This window comes from Carassius carassius, chromosome 44, assembly GCF_963082965.1.
Source record: "Carassius carassius chromosome 44, fCarCar2.1, whole genome shotgun sequence".
NCBI lineage: Eukaryota > Metazoa > Chordata > Actinopteri > Cypriniformes > Cyprinidae > Carassius > Carassius carassius.
In genome coordinates this window covers 23,390,487-23,411,740 of record NC_081798.1, presented here as the reverse complement: position 1 = coordinate 23,411,740, position 21,254 = coordinate 23,390,487, and the positions used below count along the sequence as shown (strand labels likewise).

Genomic DNA, 21,254 nt, shown 5'->3' with positions numbered 1-21,254 from the left:
CAGACATTTGGACATTACTCACATTATGCTTTGCCTGCGGTCGAGGGTGAGGCAGAGGGCTATCACTGCCAATCAAGTTAATGTCCTCCGTGGGGAGGAATTTGATTGTGCGGTGAGAGCTTTCAGTCGGTCCACATTTGATCCTCAGTCCAGGCTGGATGTGGTGTTTGTGGATGAGAGTGGAGTGGGTGAAGGGGCTGTTGATGAAGGTGGGCCAACAAGGGAGTTCTGTCGTCTCCTCATGGTCCAGCTCCAGGAGCACCATATTTTTGAAGGGCCTTCCGAATCACGAGCTTTGGCTCTAGACAGTGTTGGTATGATTGCTTTCCACACAATCATCTTAAATGTCACTTTAATACTATTATATTAATATATTAATATTATTATATTATAACATTAGTCACTGGGTATCCTACACTAAACACTAATAAATGGTAATGCATCAAGACCTTACATTTTAAACAATTTTCCTCTATAGCTCTGCACAACGGGATATATAGGCTTGTGGGCCAAATGGTAGCAGTTTGCCTAATTCAGGGAGGGGTTTCTCCACACTTCTTCTCCGATCGGCTCTTCAGGCAAGTCTGTGGCCTTCCACCGCTTGCCCCTTCCATAGAAGAGGTGGCAGACCCAGAGTTGAAGGACAAATTGCGCAAGGCAAGTTTGTAAATCACTTTATACTGTAATATCATTAGAATGTTAGAACAGTCAAGCGGCAATGTACTGGTTTGTAGATATGACTCTTTTTATGAACTGGACCTGTAACTCTCACATCACACATGTAAAGAGGTTAAAGTGTTTCCATGCATTTATTTTAATAGTAGTAATTACTAATTAAATATGTAGTTTTAATAGATATATATCCATTGTCTATAAAGGACAAATGGATTTGAGAGTTTGTTATAACTTCAGAAATTTCCCATTAGTGAAGCATCAAATTCTCCTCTATTGTTAACATGTTAATAACATATTAAGAAGTCTATAAAAACTCCATAATAACCATTTGTGTCAACTACAAACTGTCTAGCACCCCCCAGCAACCGTTTAGAGCCACCTAGAAACCATATTGCAACATATTTCAGCCCTACAATATCGTACAGACATGGTTGTTGGCTCGTATGCAATCATGTAAACGATTGCTGAGTTTTGCCACAGCAAGCACCACTCACATTTTCTCCAGAAAATGTAGATATCTGCCTTCCAGTTGTGCTTTACATTCCTTTCCTTCCTTCCTTCTCATACTAGATAGCAAGTGCTGGTACATTAGAGGAGGCCAGAGAGGCAATCACTGGAGCCACAGATGAGCTGTCTCTTATGGGAGCTTTATGCTACCTAAACTCCATGGCCCAGAGAGACGAACTGATGACAGCAATCCTGGAGTTTTACACAGAGGGCCGTATTCATGCCGCACTCCAGCAGTAAGTTATGGTTTAAGGAATGAAGAAAAATGATGAAGAGGAATTCTTTTGTGTGGCAGATGCATCAATAAGTCTTTATTCCAACTAAGAGACGTAATGAAGCTTGTAAAGCATTCAGATTCAGGGTGTGTGGAGCTTGTTTTTACCATGATAAGATTTCTTAATTTCGTACAGCAGTAGTGTGATTTTAATAAGTGTAGTGCTTGTGAAATGGACTAACTGTTTTTATAGTACATGCAATTCTATGAAAATACACGAAAATTTCTTCAATTGTGTTAATATTAAATTATTCTCAAAGAATTGCACATTGTACTTTCTGGAACCCAGATGTCATTGAGTGGTCAAATAGGTTTAAAAATGTTTACTCTGTGATATATTTAGTATTTACACAAAATATTTTTCCTACTACCATCTTTACTTTAGGTTCAAAGAAGGTCTAAATGCCCTTGGGCTCCTAGATGAGCTTGTGGCTCACCCAACAGTTTTTCAAGAACAATTTCTGAAAACTGATGCCCAAATTACTGCTGCTGACATTGTGGAGCTGTTCAAGCCACAATTCAGCTCAACAAGAGGCTCCCATAAAAGGAGACAAGAGACCAGGACCATTGCATTCTGGCGGGACTGGCTTCTGGAGGTGGAGGGTAAGACCGTTTTCAAACTCAGAAATTCACAAATTGTATTTTTCAACCACACCGTATAATTATTTTTGTTAAAATAATTCAAATGATCATAGATAATCGAAGAACTGCGATACAAGTTTTTAGTTTGGATAACAGTGATAAAAATAATAGAGTAAATCACTTTTTGAAAGTAACTTCAAATAAAAGTGCTTCAAATAAAGATTGTATCAATTACGTTGTTACATCAGCAGACAAGCAACTGTTTAAAGGTGCTATCAGTGATCTCGGTTGGCATAACCTCTTGTTGATGTTTGAATTATTATCAAACATAAGCTAGCTAGACCCTCCCTCCTCCTCATCCGTGCAATAACCCCCTAAACCCCACCCCACATCATTCTTGTCGGTTATTGGCTGGAACAGTCTGTTATGTTTCGTGATACAGGTCGAACTGTTTGTTGCTCAGTTTGTTTGAGCTGTGTTTGTGGAGCCTGGGCTGTCTACAGAGACCACGTTTCTTTACAGTGTGTTCAGAGGACAGGCAGCTAGCGGATAGTGATGAGATGTTTGCGGTATGTGAAAAAAATGTTTTAGCCTAAAAAACGCGTGACATCACTGATAGCACCTTTAATGTATTTGTCATTGTATCATTAATGCAAGAGATTGTTCAAAAATGATGATTCATCCAGTGATTAAACAAGTGAAGTCTTAATAAGAGAGTCATTGAATCATTCATTCAAACTTTTTCTTTTTTAATTTTTAAACTTTATTAAATTGACTGCAGCAATAAACAGTTTGTCAGAACCTTGAGTAAATTACTTTTATTTTTATTTTTTTTATTGTCTTTTCAGAATTGTGTGAGAATTGTGATCTATTTAAAAGAAAAAAAAAACGTGATTTCAGAATCGTGCAGCTCTACTAAGTACTTAAACGGAAGAGTTTATAATCATACATATTTCTCATCACTTGACAGGTGGAGATGCAGCTCCAATTTCTCTACCTGATATTTTAATATTTGCCACAGGATTGGAGAGGGTTCCAGCAATGGGGTTTCAACCCCAGCCAGAGCTGTCCTTCCTCCATGAGGGTGATGAACGACTGGCAATGTACCCCACTGCAAACACATGTTTACTTATTTTAAGAATTCCAGTCAAGAATACCTATAGGGAGTTTAAAAGTGCAATGGAAACAGGGATTGGCTGTTCAGACCAGTTTGGTTTCCAGTAAATGTTTTATTTTTTTGTAGACAAGTTTTGTATTTTATCTGAGTTCCTGTCATGTTTTGGTTTTGTTTCATGTCTGTTACAGTCCTGTTATTGTCATGTGATCCTGCCATGTGTTCCTCATGTGAATGTGTCATGTTGTCCTTGATTGATTGTCTTGATTATGTCTACAGGTGACCCTTGTCTAGTAATTAGTCTTGTGTATCTAAGCCCTCATGTTAGCCGTGTGTCTTTGTCAAGTATTGTTCCTGTATTCACTGTTTGTAAGTCTATGTTCACTTTTTTTTTTTTGAGATCCAGGCCACGGCATGCCTTTTTTTTATATTTGATCTTGTTCTGAATAAATACTTCACTTGGGTTCTTCAAACTTGCCTTCAGTAGATATTACTTACATTTGTTCCTTAAAAACAAATTCATGTTTTTTATTCCTGTTTAACGTGTTTGGATGTTTTTACTGAACTGTTTCCCTGTTCACCATTTCACACAATAAATAGGCTGAAATATTTTATATTGTTATAGTTTTATTGACTTTAACACATGAAAGAATTGTCTTATGAATGTTGCAGATATCAAGTAAACTGCATGTAAAATGAAACATCTAAACTAAATTGACTGGATAATAACTAGGATTCTGAAGCAGAAATATTATGAACATTTCAAGGAAAATCTGAATGTATTAGACAAAGCAAAACCAAACCTTAGCGAGATGAATCAGTGCTTAAAATGGGGAAAGAGAGATGTACTGTACATAAATACAATGTAAAAACAGTACAAAGAACAATAAAAAGGTTATTACAGAGAGTCAAGGAACCTAATGGCCTCTCTCAAGAGGTCCACTCCAAGGTTGTCTCTTGGTCCTCCCAAGGGATCAACAAGTTGCTGAAGTTCACCCAAGCGGTCATTGTCCAGGGTATATTCAGTCAAGGGGACCTCAACGCTGTCTGGCCAGTTAAAAGTGGGTACCTGAGGTGAGTGAGGCACTTCTGCATCCAGTTGAGCAGGCTGCTCATCAGCACCAAACACTCCTTGAATCCCAGTCAGATTTTGAGCCTGTAAGCGAAGACAGCCACGCACAAAGATCTGATATGGCGACATGTACCTTGCAGTTCTCAGGTGGTGATGGTTCCACTGATTGACAAAAAGATGTAAGTCCTGGTTAATTCGGGGAAGGTAGATGTAATGGAGTGCCCAAAGGTGCTTCTCATTGTTGCAGTCTACTACTCCATCGTCTTCTAAAAGGGTGAAAAGTGAATGGTACACATTAACAACACCTCTCCAAACATCTCCCCACAGTCTCTCAATCCGCTGATTGTGGGTGCTCCTTCCCCTCAAAGCACTCCCCCTGTCAGAACCTCGAAAAACCTCCATGAAAAGACAAACGGCGTTGTTCTCTCCACCTTGGTCACAGCGAACTCTTGATGGCACACCATACTGGTCGACAGCCTCAACAAACTTCTCCATCACAGTGCTGCTTCGGTTGTTGTTTGAAGCTTCCAAAAATGTAACAAGTCTGCTAAAACCATCAATAGCCCCATGAATAACAATTCTCCACCTGAAAATGAAATGCAATATTAATACACTTGTTAAAAAAACATTGTCCTGACCTGAAGTATTATATATATATATATATATATAAGAGGAAGTTACCTAATTAGCTTGTGGTTGCCATCCAGATGCCATAAAGAATTTGGCCCTGCAACTCGGTATGTCCGCCTGCGTAGTCTGGAAGACATGGCTCTGCGTGCAGCCCCTTCTGGGTTGGTCCGGAGCATACTTTGGCGAACACGCCTCCGTTGCACCAGCAGACCTTCTCCAAAAAGTCTTGCTCGTACAGCTTCTGGACCCAGTAAGTCATTGCCGTTGACCACCTGTTTGACTCTTTCATCCAACTCCGCATCAGAGATGTTTGTGAAACGGCCACGCAGAGATAGATTGAATGATCTGTTTAGGATCAAACATTTAAAGATAATTCTGAGTGTAACATTGATTTATTTTACTTAATTTTAAATAAATCTATATGATTTTAAGTTTGTAAGTAGTGAAGTCAAGCTGACAATTATCATTATGCAATTAAACAAAATTATGACAATACCATTGGGTTCATAAGTAAGATCTATGTTTACCCAAGACGTCGTTTCACAGTGCGACTTGAAGTGCCCAGTATTTCTGCAATCTGGGGTATGGTGAACTGTAAAGACAGTAAAAACTGCAGTTGTTCAGATGTGATGTGGCACTTTGGACGCCCAGTATGTCCCCTAACGCGTGGAACTTGATAACCAAGGAAAGCTGCAATAGAAAACATTGAATTAGATATAACAATGATTAGTGCTTTAACATCCACCTTACTTTGACTGTTTTTTTTTTTTGTTTTTTTTTACACTTTATCCAAGTATGCTTTACTTTACACTTTATCCAACTGCATGATTTATGTTTTCCATTATAGTGTGGGTACATTGAACATTAAAACCTCTAATGTGAAAGTATATTTCTTTATCCATCAGAGTTCCGATATAGTCCAGCCCATCCACTAGTTTCTCATAGTGAAAAACAACAATACCACCAGGTTGTCGTTGCTGCCGAACATCTGCCACAAACTCGTCAATTAAATTTAAGAGTCCGTCAGCTAGTTGGGATTCACAAAGTCTCCCTCTTGCCCATTGAAGACTCCGTGCCATCGTTTCCATTCTAGACAGAATTTAACAAGAAACAGGGCAATCAATGGATAGCCTTACCTTAATTTAAGTCAAATACAAAAATAGAGGAGCTGGAACAGATATTTCTTAATAATCAGTTGCCTTTTAGGTTAACTTACCTTGTAATTATTGTTTCAATAGAGTCCTGGTCGTCTGTTTGTGCCAATCGGGTGCACTCCCGAAATGCTCTATTGCAATCTGACAGAAACTGTCCCAGCGCCATTGTAATCCTCCTGAAAAGAAGTGTATTATAGTGTAATATAGTTACTTAGGAATAAAATAAGTGTAATATAGTTAGGAATATATTTAGGAAATAATGCTGATGTGATGGTTTCATCTATCTATCTATGATAGATATCTATGTAGCCTAGTTATGTCTGTCTGTCATCAACTCTGTATCATAGAATGGTAACTTTTCTTTCTGTTGTTATTTTGTAGATGTTTGTTGTAACAAAATGGCTTGAATGTAATTCTAGATAATTTAGTAAAACCATGGTTACTACAGTGATGGTTACTATGGTTTTACTGTATTGATACAATAGAACTGTAGTAAAACCATGTATCTATCTATCTATCTATATATCTATCTATCTATCTATCTATCTATCTATCTATCTTTACTTATTTGTTGTGTTATTCAGTTTATAATAAAGTTTATAATAACTGCATCCAATTTCTAGATTTTTTGTGTCATCATTTTATTTGATTAGTTGTGCCATAAAAGTAAAAGCCTTAAAGTATTTATTTTTTTATATATAATTGATATCGATTATTTAATTATCTTGTAAATACCATACAAATGTGGGGAAACTCTGGGGGAAAAAATGATTAAATGTGTTAAGACATAGGCTAGCCTATTCTAGTACTATTACTCGCTGTTAATAGACATATCACAGGGGGTTAAATGACCAAATATGTGAGTCGAAGAAAATGCATAACTCTGAAACATCAACTCTTATGGATTCCATGCAACGGTATTTTTGATGTATTGCATATAATGGCAGGCTGTCGCGCTAATTGCGAAGCAACAATCTCATGACAAACTTAAATAAGGTTTAAAAAAAAAACTATTTTCAACCCACCGTAATATGTTTAACAGTGTTTATTATAACCGAAAGCTAGTTTGTTCAAAGTTACCTGTAAAGAAGTGTAATATATAATTTGGAAAAACGATGTATGGATTCCCGTCTCTCTATACGATTCTCATCACGGGCGCTCACGGAACGGAAGATGCCAGGTGACGTAGGCTCATCGTATCCATGAGGTAAGCGCTTTTTCGCAATCTCATGAATAAATACAATAAAACGAAGGTGTGCGTCACCAAATTAATAGTCATGAGAATGATTACAAACAGTAACGACAGGCGGTGTCACCGTGACACAACACCTTTATTTTATTTGAATTATTCATGATAGAGTGACTCAAGCACTACGCTGAACATACCTCATGAGCCATCATGAGCAACGACACTGATGGAAGGGTAACTTCCAGGAAACTGAATAGATAGATCACGAGTGTATTAGCACTCCAAATCTATCCAACATTTTGGCGAGAATATAGATTAATCTCTTGTTCTGTGTAGTATTAATAAAATATTATTACTTTTGGTCCTATATTCATGATTTCACAATGTAATATCCATTGTAAAAAAAGAAAAGCAGAAGTTCTGTTTCATTTCATTTATTAAAAATTCAAGCCAATCACTTTAGATTATTATTATTACGCATGTGTGTGTGTGTTTGTGTTTGTGTGTAGTGTGTGTTGTAATATAACTTTGTAATATATATATATATATATATATATATATATATATATATATATATATATATATATATATATATATATATATATATATATATATATATATATATATATATATATATATATACATATACATACAGGCGCTTCTCAATAAATTCGAATGTCGTGGAAAAGTTCATTTATTTCAGGAATTCAACTTTACAGGTGAAACTAATATACACTTTTTACATGCAAAGTGAGATATTTCAAGCCTTTATTTGTTATAATTTTGATGATTATGGCTTACAGCTTTTGAAACCCCCAAATTCAAAATCTCAGAAAATTTGAATATTACATGAAATCAACAAAAAAAGGATTTTAAATACAGAAATGTTGGTTCTCTGAAAAGTATAATGCATATGTACTCAATACTTGGTTTGGGCCACTTTTGCTTATAGACAGTTTCACCTGTTAAGTTGAATTCCTGAAAAAATTAACTTTTCCAAGACATTCTAATTTATAACCACCTTTATAGCCTATATATATATATATATATATTATTTGTTATATTTTATTGAGCTTGTTATCTTCGAAAAATACTGCAAAACAATGCATCTCAAATCTCAGATTCTTCTAAATTCTCAGATTCAAGGCTTAATGGTGTTAACAGAAGGGGTTCTCTAACAAATAATGCATAGTGGTTCAATTATAAAAAGATACTTTAGAAATATGCTACAGTATAAGTATACATGTAAATACTGTTTGGAGAAATGTGTAAATATATTACACAATTTCTATTGTGATTGTGAAAATGGTCATGACTTTTAGGGCTTGAACAGTTATAGTTAACTGTCTAAATATGCCCATTTAAAATATGCTGTAATTATTCTGAAAAGTCATTGTTGAACATGTATTTTCACCTTAAAAACTGCTATTTACAAGCTTAATTTAGGTTCTCTGTGTTTGAGCAAGAGCAGCACCAAACCAGTAGGTGGTGCTAATGTCCCAAATTTAGGTACGCGTTAACACGTATTTACGTGTTAACACGCAATTTACGCGTTAACACGTCATTACGCGTTAACGCGTATTTACGTGTTAACGCGTAAATGGCGTGTTAACGCGTAAATGGCGTGTTAACGCGTACCTAAATTTGGGACATTAGCACAGTTTCACACGTTTTGGCCCTTTTGGCCTTCCATAGGAGAAAGGCTACTGAATGCATGTAATCGGGGAATCTGATGTATTTGGATGGTGATGAAGGCACAGTAAACGTGGTGCGTGTGATGATGCGGCAGGCTGCGTCCACGTCACACTCGTGCGTCTCATAAAGTTTCCGAGCGGCTCGAGAAAGATCTCTGTAGACCTTCATCTCCGAGAACTGCAGCATAGTTACAGTAAGAGCACAACTCTGATAGTAATTTATAGATCGGGAAATCGGCAGTGTTTGGAATTCAAAGCAACGCAGTTTGTCTGTGTGTGTCTGTGTGTTGTTTTGTATTTGAAGTTGTGCAGCGATGGGCTGAATCGAAAATCGTTGAGTTGCGTTTGTTTTTGTTTGCGACTTTTTATTTTTATTTTTTATCCTTTTCTAATTTAATATGGGTGCTAATTGTTTCATGTACATATAAATAATGGTGCATTTGTGTGTATTGCATGATTGAACCATTCATTGTTTACAAAAGCATATGTTTGAGTATTCTCTCTTTGATTGCAAACTACTGCACGTGGCATAATTATGATGGTTATCAAACGACAGTTTTTTTTTATAACAAATGAATGTTCACTTTTTTTTAACCAGTCAAGGAAATGTAACTTTAAGTTACTAAAACCTCCTCGGTTTTTAAAACCAGTACCAGTGAAACCTATTTGTGCAGTGAAACCAAAAACAGATTTAATTCATTTCCACCCCCTAAATGACAAGTGAGGGAGTGTTAGACGCACAGTTCTGGAAAAGATTCACTGTCACAGAGTAGATCCTGTAATTATTTCCAAACAATTGGTTGAATTTTTTCCAGTAATGCTATTCTTTGCATTACAGTAACAGAAATGTGGCACACCTTGAATGAACAGTTTATTACAGTATTACAGGACATTCCATCATTTGAAACTATTGTAAAGTCTAATAATAGTCTCATAGTTGGCTTTAATGTTAAATCAGTAAGCTGAAATAAAGTCAGTAGGATTAGTTATTGGTCCTTTTAATGAAAAGATTCTACATTGTTGGTCCTAACAGCAAGGTTCATGTTTTCTGTACACAAGAACTTCATGGACCAAAACAAGTCATTTTGATGCAATGGTGTCCGTACAAATATTTGAGCAACAGTGACTCATTTCAAACCCTTAACCATTCTTTGGTTACATGACGGTTTGTTGGCTTCGAGGCTGTGGTTTCATTTTTTTTTATTTCCGAGAGGTTTAAAATCCTCTATGCAGGAGTCTTTCTGCTTAACCCTGCTGTCCTTCTTCTTATCATGTGCAAATATATGTTGATGACAGGTCATAAACCGTTTTAAAACCGGTAGCTCATGCAGTGCATGTGTAGCTGATATAAAGCTAATAGACTGCAATTCTAATTGAGGTCTGGACTGATATGTAATGTTGGAGTCAGTAAATAGATGTTATGATGTTTATTGGGCATAAATCATTTTGAGGTGCAGTGAGATATACAAATTTTAACAGACTTGAGTTTGAATTCTCTTCTCTTTGGTCACTTTAGGACCAAATCACATTGATACATTGAAGTTGTTGTTGTTTTTTTACCCAGCAGGCTTGTACATGTGGTTGTAATGATAAGACAAATTTAGTTTAGGTTTTGATGAGTCATGATGTTGGTTAGTCTGAAAAGATCCATGCAGTATGTTTTAAATTCACCCGATGTCTTTTACACAATATTTAATACATTGCACACACATATTGTGCACAATAACACAGAAAATCCTGTGTACCTTGTGTTTTGTTAGTTTTGCTGTCCTGCATGTTGTATTTTTCAATGCAGTAATCATGTTCTGTGTTAGTGACTTCTCTGACATTAAACTTTTTTGATGGCTTTTTTTGTCCCATTGTTTAGAGAACTGACTGTTTGCACAAAATTCACATCCTTTTTTAATTAAATATTTTTATTATTCACAAAGATGAATACTTAGAGCGGTGCTTACTTGTAGATGCCTTATTGAATTTTACATGCATGAAAACAAGGCTGTGAGGGATAGACTTAAAGGGTTAGTTCACCCAGATAGCAAAATTATGTAATTAATAACTTACCCTCATGTTGTTTCAAACCCGTAAGACCCGTTTATCTTTGGAACACAGTTTAAGATATTTTAGATTTAGTCCGAGAGCTCTCAGTCCCTCCATTGAAGCTGTGTGTACAGTATACTGTCCATGTCCAGAAAGGTAAGAAAAACATCATCAAAGTAGTCCATGTGACATCAGAGGGTCAGTTAGAATTTTTTGAAGCATCGAAAATACATTTTGGTCCAAAAATAGCAAAAACAACGACTTTATTCAGCATTGTCTTCTCTTCCGTGTCTGTTGTGTGAGAGAGTTCAAAACAAAGCAGTCTGGATATCCGGTTCGCGAACTAATCATTCAGTTCACCAAATCAAACTGAATCGTTTTAAACGGTTCGCATCTCTAATACGCATTAATCCACAAATGACTTAAGCTGTTAACTTTTTTAATGTGGCTGACACTCCCTCTGAGTTCAAACAAACCAATATCCCGGAGTAATTCATGTACTCATACAGTACACTGACTGAACTGCTGTGAAGAGAGAACTGAAGATGAACACCGAGCCTAACACGCAAATGACATTGTACACAAATCATCACAGACTGTGGAAACTTAACACTGGACTTCAAGCAACTTGGGCTATGAGCTTCTCCATCTTTCCTCCAGACTCTAGGACCTTGGTTTCCAAATGAAATACAAAACTTGCTCTAATCTGAAAAGAGGACTTTGGACCACAGTCCAGTTCTTCTTCTCCTTAGCCTAGGTAAGACGCCTCTAACGTTGTCTGTGGTTCAGGTGTGGCTTAACAAGAGGAATACAGACATCCCAACCTGCAAAAAGTCATTTCAGGGAGGTATCTCTCCCCCCCCCCCCCCCCCCCCAAAAAGGAAGGAAATACATCTCAGCTGTAGTCACCTTCTTAGTGAGACTTTGCCTATCTGAATGGGAGAACTGAGATATATTGGAGCAGCCTTCCCTGTGCTTAGCCTCCCTAACATGTTGTGGTCCCTAACAGATATAAAAGCATAAAATATTATTTCTATAAGCAATAGGCCTATGTAATTATTCGTTAATTATGTTTAAATTATGTAGATTACTTTTACTATTTATATAATCTGCTTATACAATTTATGTAAACTGCTTTTATTTATTTTCCATTGCAACTTTAAACAGGTCAAAGGAGTTGGTTGTTTTCATGTAGCCTTGGCAACTAACCTGAATAATATGCAGATGAAATTAAACTTGTCAACTCACCTCAACATGCCTTTTGCAATCATATAACCCACCATGGGCAATGCTTGAGCAAGACTGTCATTATGTTTGACACCTATAAGACAGGAGTACACTTTCGTGTAGTCTAACGTAAAATATGACTTATACTTGTTTTGTTTTGTGGCACTCTCCCTCTGCAATAGTGCTCCTGTTTCTAGATAGACATAACTGATTAATTTTGTTCGGGACAAGAGATAAAAGCCCGCCCACACTGACAATTGATTGGTTGATTTGCAGAAACAGGCCAATCAGGATGCTCTCTGTCTTACATGCGCTTCGCACACACGCACATTAGCACACACACGCAAGGTCTCTCGCTCCCTCTCCCTCTCTGCCGTGCGTGCGCTACACGGTTTGAAACACAGTATCTGTTTCGCATGCGCGCTTTTGCTCACTCGGTCTAGATTCCGGGAGATTTTAACTAATTTGCGGGTCTCAGGGAGCCGCTTTCAATATGCGGGAGACTCCCGGAACTTCCGGGAGACTTGGGATGTCTGGGAATACGACAACTGTACCCACATTTCTTGACACTTCTATATGCCTTGACCCCAGCCTCAGTCCATTCCTTGTGAAGTTCACTCAAATTCTTGAATTGATTTTGCTTGACTGCGGTTCTCTCGTTTGGTTTAGGTATGGGCGTTTTCCGCAAATATCACATTCGAATATTTGAGCTCACAAAAAACAAATATTTGAATATTCGTTTATTTAAATTAAGTTTAATGAGACAGACGTTATTTTTCAGCAACATTTATTGTTTCCGTCATTTTTGAACCAGCTTACATACAATAACCTTGAACATTACACCTCGTGTTTTGTAGCTGAAAACCTTGGACAATGCGTGCAAACAAACAAAAGTACAGATTAAAAGCAAAAAAAAAAAAAAAAAAAGTGAACAAAGAAAAAACGTAAAGCAGCCTGCAGCAATTAGGCTATTGTACAGTCGTGGCCAAAAGTTTTGAGAATTACATAAATATTAGTTTTCAAAAAGTTTGCTGCTAAACTGCTTTTAGATCTTTGTTTCAGTTGTTTCTGTGATGTACTGAAATATAATTACAAGCACTTCATACCTTTCAAGGGCTTTTAATCGACAATTACATGACATTTATGCAAAGAGTCAGTATTTGCAGTGTTGGCCCTTCTTTTTCAGGACCTCTGCAATTCGATTGGGCATGCTTTCAATCAACTTCTGGGCCAAATCCTGACTGATAGCAACCCATTCTTTCATAATCACTTCTTGGAGTTTGTCAGAATTAGTGTGTTTTTGTTTGTCCACCCGCCTCTTGAGGTTTGACCACAAGTTCTCAATGGGATTAAGATCTGGGGAGTTTCCAGGCCATGGACCCAAAATTTCAAACATTCTGGTCCCCGAGCCACTTAGTTATCACTTTTGTCTTATGGCACGGTGCTCCACCGTGCATTGTTCTTCACCAAACTGTTGTTGGATTGTTGGAAGAAGTTGCTGTTGGAGGGTGTTTTGGTACCATTCTTTATTCATGGCTGTGTTTTTGGGCAGAATTGTGAGTGAGCCCACTCCCTTGGATGAGAAGCAACCCCACACATGAATGGTGTCAGGATGCTTTACTGTTGGCATGACACAGGACTGATGGTAGCGCTCACCTTTTCTTCTCTGGACAAGCCTTTTTCCAGATGCCCAAACAATCGGAAAGGGGCTTCATCGGAGAATATGACTTTGCCCCAGTCCTCAGCAGTCCATTCTCTATACTTTCTGCAGAAGATCAGTCTGTCCCTGATGTTTTTTTTGGATAGAAGTGGCTTCTTTGCTGCCCTTCTTGACACCAGGCCATCTTCCAAAAGTCTTGGCCTCACTGTGCGTGCAGATGCGCTCACACCTGCCTGCTGCCATTCCTGAGCAAGCTCTGCACTGGTGGCACTCCGATCCTGCAGCTGAACCCTCTTTAGGAGACGATCCTGGCGCTTGCTGGACTTTCTTGGACGCCCTGAAGCCTTCTTTACAAGAATTGAACCTCTTTCCTTGAAGTTCTTGATGATCCTATAAATTGTTGATTTAGGTGCAATCTTAGTAGCCACAATATCCTTGCCTGTGAAGCCATTTTTATGCAATGCAATGATGGCTGCACGCGTTTCTTTGCAGGTCACCATGGTTAACAATGGAAGAACAATGATTTCAAGCATCACCCTCCTTTTAACATGTCAAGTCTGCCATTCTAACCCAATCAGCCTGACATAATGATCTCCAGCCTTGTGCTCGTCAACATTCTCACCTGAGTTAACAAGACGATTACTGAAATGATCTCAGCAGGTCCTTTAATGACAGTAATGAAATGCAGTGGAAAGGTTTTTTGAGATTAAAGGCGCAATATGTAATTTTTCTGCTTTAAAAATAGCAGATATCACTATATCTATGTTATATATATATTTTTGTTGTGTACTTACATTATTCCGACAGTTTCCACGAACTTTAAAATCCGGAGAAAATTATAGTTTAATTAGAAGACACGGCACGTTTCTTTATTTCCGTTTTGTCGCCCGTCTATGGCGTCATATAAACTTTGACCCCTCTAGTTTATCTAACTTCCTGCGGAACCGCCAAATACAAAGGTGAACAGAAGCAAAGACGAGACGAAGAAGAAAAAGTAGTAGCTAGCCTTGATCGAGACTATTATATTTTATATTTATATTCGTATTTATACCTCAATCAATAACTTAGTTATGGATCATGATTATGCTTTGCCTGCACGTTCTGTGAAGCGCAAACGTACGGGTGAAATAAATGACCTGAGAAGGTTTTGGGACGAAGAAGAAACGAGACACGGGTAAATATTGGAGTTGCATTTCCAAGATAGAGAGAGCTTCGTGACAAGCTGAAACTACAGAGAGATGCTTGCATTCTAATAAACAGGTATGCATCCATTCAGCTAACTATATCTATCCGTATATTTTGTGAAACGATGATGTCTTGTGTAAAACGCAATTATAATTGTTAACAAAAGGCAACCGTGTTTTTTTTATTACATATATTACTACTAGCTAGATGGAATATTGATTTGATAGGGGTCTGATAATTCATATATCTCTCCGTTCGAAAATACGTGATTGTCAAAATACTAAGGCCGGTGACACACTGGCTGCGTGGCGTCTCTGCTGCGTGCCAGAAGCGTAGCGCTGTAGGTGACATAGAGGGAGACCGCTGACAGACCAGGCTCTTGTCTTCATGACAACAATATCTATACTTCATGTTGAACATAAATATAAAGCCTACTGATAAAGGACACCGTCAACAGTATTGACGGCAAAATAGACTTATGTTTGACAGGTGCAATATTTGAAAATCAATAATTATTTATTTATTTTTTAAATTACATTTGTATCTGAATTTATGTCAACCTATAGACTTTCAAACATCAAAATGTCATGAATTAATATGTATTTGTGTACAAAATTACATATAAACATATTTTCCTATTATATTTTGCCTGGAAACGCTTCCAACACACGTGCGTGTCGCGTGAAAAATAGGCGTCGGTTCTATTTCTAGCATGCACACGTTTTCCGCGCCGAGCCGTGCATGAGACACGCGTCTCACGCAGGCAGTCTGCAAGCTCTAACCTATTAACATGGGAGCAGAATTAAAAACTGACACGCCACGCAGCTGAGACGCCGGCCTCAGTTAAAATGAGTGAGGAATGTGGGGAGCGACAGAGCGCGTGTTACAATGAACAACAACTCCCATGAGCCTACGCTCTTTCCCGACGTCATCAAAGTACGTCTCATGTTATTCTTTTGATTGAGTGACACCTGGTGGCCAAAAATTCCATACTGCACGTTTAAGTTAATTTTCATGGCAAAGAAGGACTATGCAATTCATCTGATCACTCTTCATAACATTCTGGAGTATATGCAAATTGCTATTATAAAACCTTAAGCAGCAACTTTTCCAATTTCCAATATTTATGTAATTCTCAAAACTTTTGGCCACGACTGTACAGAATGCTTACACTTTGAAACTGTCAGCAAATCTTTTTTGCTTTTTTTTTCTAATTGTTTTACATGTTCTTGTTAAGAAACACAGGCATTTAAACATGATCGGGGGAAAGTCGGCTCCTTAGTCTGTTAACAATAAGGCCGGCTGCGGAGAAAACGTGCTCTGATGGCACGGACGTTGGCCTGACTCACAAATAACGCTGTGCTAAGCGAATAAGTTTTGGGAAGTGCTTCGTGTTTTCGTTTCACCACTGAATGGGATCCTCATTTGGGGGAATACATGGCTACAGCAAGAACTGTTCCCACTCGTCTTGGCTGGACTCTGTAATCATTGCTGAAGAACTGGCTCAGCCTTTTCCGACGAGTGGGCATTGCATCCTCTTCATCGTTGGTGGCGGCGGCTGCATCCGCACCACTTGCATCAAGGAAAATGTTCTGATAATGTTCAAAAAAAAAATTTCTTACTTCTCTCATGTTTTCATCGAGAAACCTGAGATGTTTATGCCGAGGGTCTAGGGTGGACGCGAGAAGAGGAGTTTTCACTGCATTCTCCAAGTTAGCTGTGTTTATTTGTTGCTTGAGAGTTGACACAACAATGTTCTTGAATTCGGTCACTTTCTGTGATTCTCCACGGCATATTTGAAGTACTGTAGAAGACAGTAGTTCTTATTCATTCATTAATTATTTTTTGCTATCATACATCTTCAAATATGCCGTGGAGAATCACAGAAAGTGACCGAATTAGGTTTTGTGGACTTTTTTCTTTTTTTTTATGGCAAGCAAAAATATAGCGAAATTCGAATATCATTTTTATTTATCGAATAATTAGAGCAGAATAAATATTTGAATGTTCGACTATCCGTGCACACCCCTAGTTTGGTTGTGCATCTTTTTCTTCCACACTTTTTCCTTCCACTCAACTTTCTGTTAATATGCTTTGATACAGCACTCTGTGAACAGCCAGCTTCTTTGGTAATGAATGTTTATGGCTTACCCTCCTTGTGAAGGGTGTCAATGATTGTCTTCTGGACAACTGTCAGAACAGCAGTCTTCCCCATGATTGTGTAGCCTAGTGAACCATACTGAGAGACCATTTTGAAGGCTCAGGAAATCTTTGTAGGTATTTTGAATTGTTTAGCTGATTGGCATGTCATCATATTTTAATTTGTTGAGAGAGTGAATTAGTTTGGTTTTGTTAAATGTGAGCCAAAATCATCACAATTAAAATAACCAAAGACTTAAATTTAGGGATCGGAGCACCCCTACTTAAATTACATCCGTCTGTGTGCATTACATCAGTCTGTGTGCATTGAATTTATTTAATAATTTACTTTCATCTACTTTTCTGTGGTTATGATAAAAGGTAAAATGTAAAAGCTTATTTTATCCATTGTATAACATTTGACTGGATTCACTCTAGTCAAAACCTTTAGCCTTTAGACTGTCATCGTACTTTGACATTATGCTATTCTTTCTCTTTTCTCAGAAAGAGCAATGCAGCGCCTAAAGAATTGCCAAGGTCTTGCTCAGGTCTTCCTTATCAGGAGTCAAAGGTAATTCTGCCATTTCATAAACCTTAAACCTTTGTTCCTTATCATTTAATCATTTCCAAATAAGACCCATGAAAGTACATCTTTCACTTAGTCTGACTCTGAATTACCCACTTGATTTAATGATTCGCTTAATGTAAATGATTGGAAAGACATGGCCAGATTCTGTGAAATGCTCTTTTAGAAACTTGAAAATGTTTGTTAAAATGAAATTCTTAACTCTCAGTTCCAGACTTTCAAAGAGCTTTATTCCGTCACTGTCCATGTGGGATGGTCATCTGCCTTGTCGCTGGAGGAGCAATAGTGGACATGGAAGACAGAAATACTTTAATGACAGGCTGCCGAAGTTTAGATTCACTCTGACAGGGCTGCTGGCAGGTACTGGAGCTGTTTTAGCCTATAAGCTCCACCAAGACAAGGTGAGACACCTGATATGTTTTCTGATTCCTAAATAATGAGAAATCTCTAAAGGTATAACCAGGGGAAGATATCTACAGCAGTGGGTGCATATAAATCTACTAAAAATAACAACAACCTAACACAACCAATGAAAATAACCTTTCCACTCAGGGTTGATTGTCACAAAAAGGATTGCTTTGACATACTTTGTATTTCAAACACTTATGGAAATATGCTTCTGTTGCCAAAAGTTTGTCATGTTTTTCTCAGGTAAAATGACAAATTAAAAAACTAACAAATATGTATGTGTACATTGTCATTACTCATACTTGTTGAGAATGAGAGTGAAGAGTTTGTGCAAAACCTTCAAAAACAACGTTAAGTGAACTTTAAGAGACATATTCAAATAAAAATGTCATGACCCCTTTAAATTTTTTTGTGTAAATAAGGATGTCAAAACAGACTGCAAAGTCAAACCCTGTCAATTATTACTGAAGTCTTACAATATCATACAGTTTGACGTAAAAGATCATTGATGTCTCACAGTCTGTAAGATCTCACCGGGCTCATATCATACAATCTGACAAGCAACAATTGTAAAGGACATAAAAATTGCAATGTGCCTGGTGCTTTAGTTGTCATTGAGTAGTCTCAATTTTTTATTGAGCATTATTTTTTTTATTATTGTGTCTATTTTTGTTCAGGTTCAGTGGGCTGCTACCTCAGCACAGTTACGGGTAATGCAGACTTCAGATCTTCCCGTTTACAGCCTAGAAGAAGTCACAAAGCATTGTTCTCTTGACACTGGTGTGTGGGTCACCTATAAAGGAGGAGTCTACGATATCACTGAATTTGTGGCCATTCACCCTGGTGGTGACAAAATACTTCTGGCTGCAGGTGGAGCTCTGGAACCGTACTGGGCATTATATGCCGTTCATCAGCAAGACCATGTTCTAGAAATCCTATCTGAATATAAAATTGGTGTTCTTAATCCAGAGAGTTACAAGAAGCAAGAGAGTGCCAACCCTTTAGACCCTTACTCTGCTGAGCCAACACGTCACCCTGCTCTTCAAATCAACAGTCTGAAACCTTTCAATGCCGAACCACCTGCATCTATACTTTCAGATAATTACATCACCCCTTCAGTCATATTTTTTAAGCGTAATCACCTTCCAGTGCCCAGGGTGGATCCTGAAGCTTACAGGTTGGAGATTGAGGGTCTCTCTGGTGGAGTAGTATCACTTAGTCTAAGTGAGCTGAAGTCTTGTTTTCCAAAACACACCATTACAGCGACACTTCAGTGCGCAGGGAACCGTCGTTCTGAGATGAACGCAGTCAAGCAAGTCAAAGGACTCAATTGGGGCATTGCTGCAATAAGCAATGCTACATGGTCAGGTGCACGTCTGCGGGATGTACTATTATACTATGGCTTTGGACCAGAGGTTGCAGCAAAAGCTAAACATGTCCAGTTTGAAGGGTTAGACAGAGATGTGACGGGTACAGCATACGGTGCATCAATTCCACTGAACAAGGCTGTGAGCGAAGAAGGTGATGTTCTCCTTGCGTATGAGATGAACGGCGAGGACCTCCCACCTGACCATGGCTTCCCTGTCCGTGTAGTTGTACCTGGAGTTGTTGGAGCCCGCAATGTCAAATGGTTGGGGAAAATTGTTGTAAGTGATGAAGAAAGCAATAGCCATTGGCAGCAGAATGATTACAAAGGCTTTTCTCCGGGCACTGACTGGGACACTGTGGACTTTAAATCAGCACCAGCCATCCAGGAGCTCCCCATACAGTCAGCCATCACTCACCCAGCAGAGGGAACCTCAGTAGACCGCAGTGATAGGGAGGTGACTGTGAAAGGCTATGCGTGGAGTGGGGGAGGAAGAGAGGTTGTGAGAGTGGACGTCTCGGTAGATGGAGGGAAAACGTGGCATGTAGCCAAGCTTCGCACTAGTGATCAAGGACAGCACCCTCCTCCCCCTCCTCCACCTGGAAGAGCCTGGGCTTGGAAGCTGTGGGAGATAGAAGTCCCAATTCCTCATAGGGCTCAGGAGCTAGAGATTGTGTGTAAAGCAGTGGACAGTGGTTACAACACGCAGCCAGACACTGTTGCTCCAATCTGGAACTTACGAGGAGTGCTTAGTAATGCGTGGCATCGAGTAAAGGTAAAAGTGACTGAGGGTTTCAAAGACCAAAAATGAACTTTGTATGTGAACGTAAAATGCATCTAAACAAAATTGTCGGAATTCTCTTTGGTGCAAGTTGGGTTGTAGCTTTGCAACTGTTCTGAGCTTGTGGGTTCTTGAAAGTGCTTGAAATTATTTTGATTTTACTCACATATCTGGCTTGATGGATAATTCCTGGTAATAGAGACTAGGACACTTATTCAAAACTGACTGTACCAGGTTATCATTTGTTATTCATTTCCAGGAGAAAAAAAGTGCACTTCAATAATGTATTTAAATTGCTTCAATAATGTACCTAAAAATTATTCTTTAGTACTAAAGATAATCTTAACATGTAAGTGTACTCAAATGTAATATTTTGGGACACCATGAATATGAATTAAGAAAAATTTTAAGTATAGTAAGTACAAAATTAGTGCGTGAAAATAGAGTAAGTACATTATGAAAGTGCACTTTTTTCGCCTGGGTTGCTATCATGAAATCTTATGACATGTAAACCACTTAGTTCATAATTGTATTCTGAACATCAACATGTTCAATGATGAAGGCTTGTATTTCCACTGACTACTGATTGTTACATAAACTGCCTACTAATAAGGTCTGTTTAAGAACTGCATTCTTATTTTATATATATATATATATATATATATATATATATATATATACACACACACACACACACTAAAGGATTATTAGGAACACCATACTAATACTGTGTTTGACCCCCTTTCACCTTCAGAACTGCCTTAATTCTACGTGGCATTGATTCAACAAGGTGCTGAAAGCATTCTTTAGAAATGTTGGCTCATATTGATAGGATAGCATCCTGCAGTTGATGGAGATTTGTGGGATGCACATCCAGGGCACGAAGCTCCCATTCCACCACATCCCAAAGATGCTCTGTTGGGTTGAGATCTGGTAACTGTTGGGGCCATTTTAGTACAGTGAACAAGAAACCA

The 21,254-nt window shown here is 38.1% G+C and overlaps 1 protein-coding gene across 2 annotated transcripts; it reads left to right on the top strand.

The window, feature by feature from the left end:
* Nucleotides 1-8,917: 8,917 nt before the first annotated feature.
* suox (sulfite oxidase) lies at nt 8,918-20,895 on the top strand. 2 transcript variants are annotated; one of them, XM_059537511.1, is made up of 4 exons: nt 8,918-9,085; nt 17,644-17,710; nt 17,934-18,126; nt 18,811-20,895. In XM_059537511.1, exons 2-4 carry the CDS (start codon nt 17,652-17,654, stop codon nt 20,308-20,310), a joined length of 1,752 nt encoding a protein of 583 aa, XP_059393494.1. In that variant the 5' UTR covers nt 8,918-9,085; nt 17,644-17,651; the 3' UTR covers nt 20,311-20,895. The 2 variants fall into 2 exon arrangements, with proteins under 2 accessions (XP_059393494.1, XP_059393495.1); XM_059537512.1 differs by lacking the exons at nt 8,918-9,085; nt 17,644-17,710; nt 17,934-18,126 and adding an exon at nt 18,205-18,483.
* Nucleotides 20,896-21,254: the final 359 nt, after the last annotated feature.

Bases quoted from the DNA above. Each gene is read 5' to 3' on its own strand.
- suox (XM_059537511.1), top strand. From the start codon at position 17,652: ATGCAGCGCCTAAAGAATTGCCAAGGTCTTGCTCAGGTCTTCCTTATC. The intron at 17,711-17,933 runs GTAATTCTGCCA...CTTAACTCTCAG, and splicing joins TTCCTTATCAGGAGTCAAAG to TTCCAGACTTTCAAAGAGCT. The intron at 18,127-18,810 runs GTGAGACACCTG...ATTTTTGTTCAG, and splicing joins ATAAGCTCCACCAAGACAAG to GTTCAGTGGGCTGCTACCTC.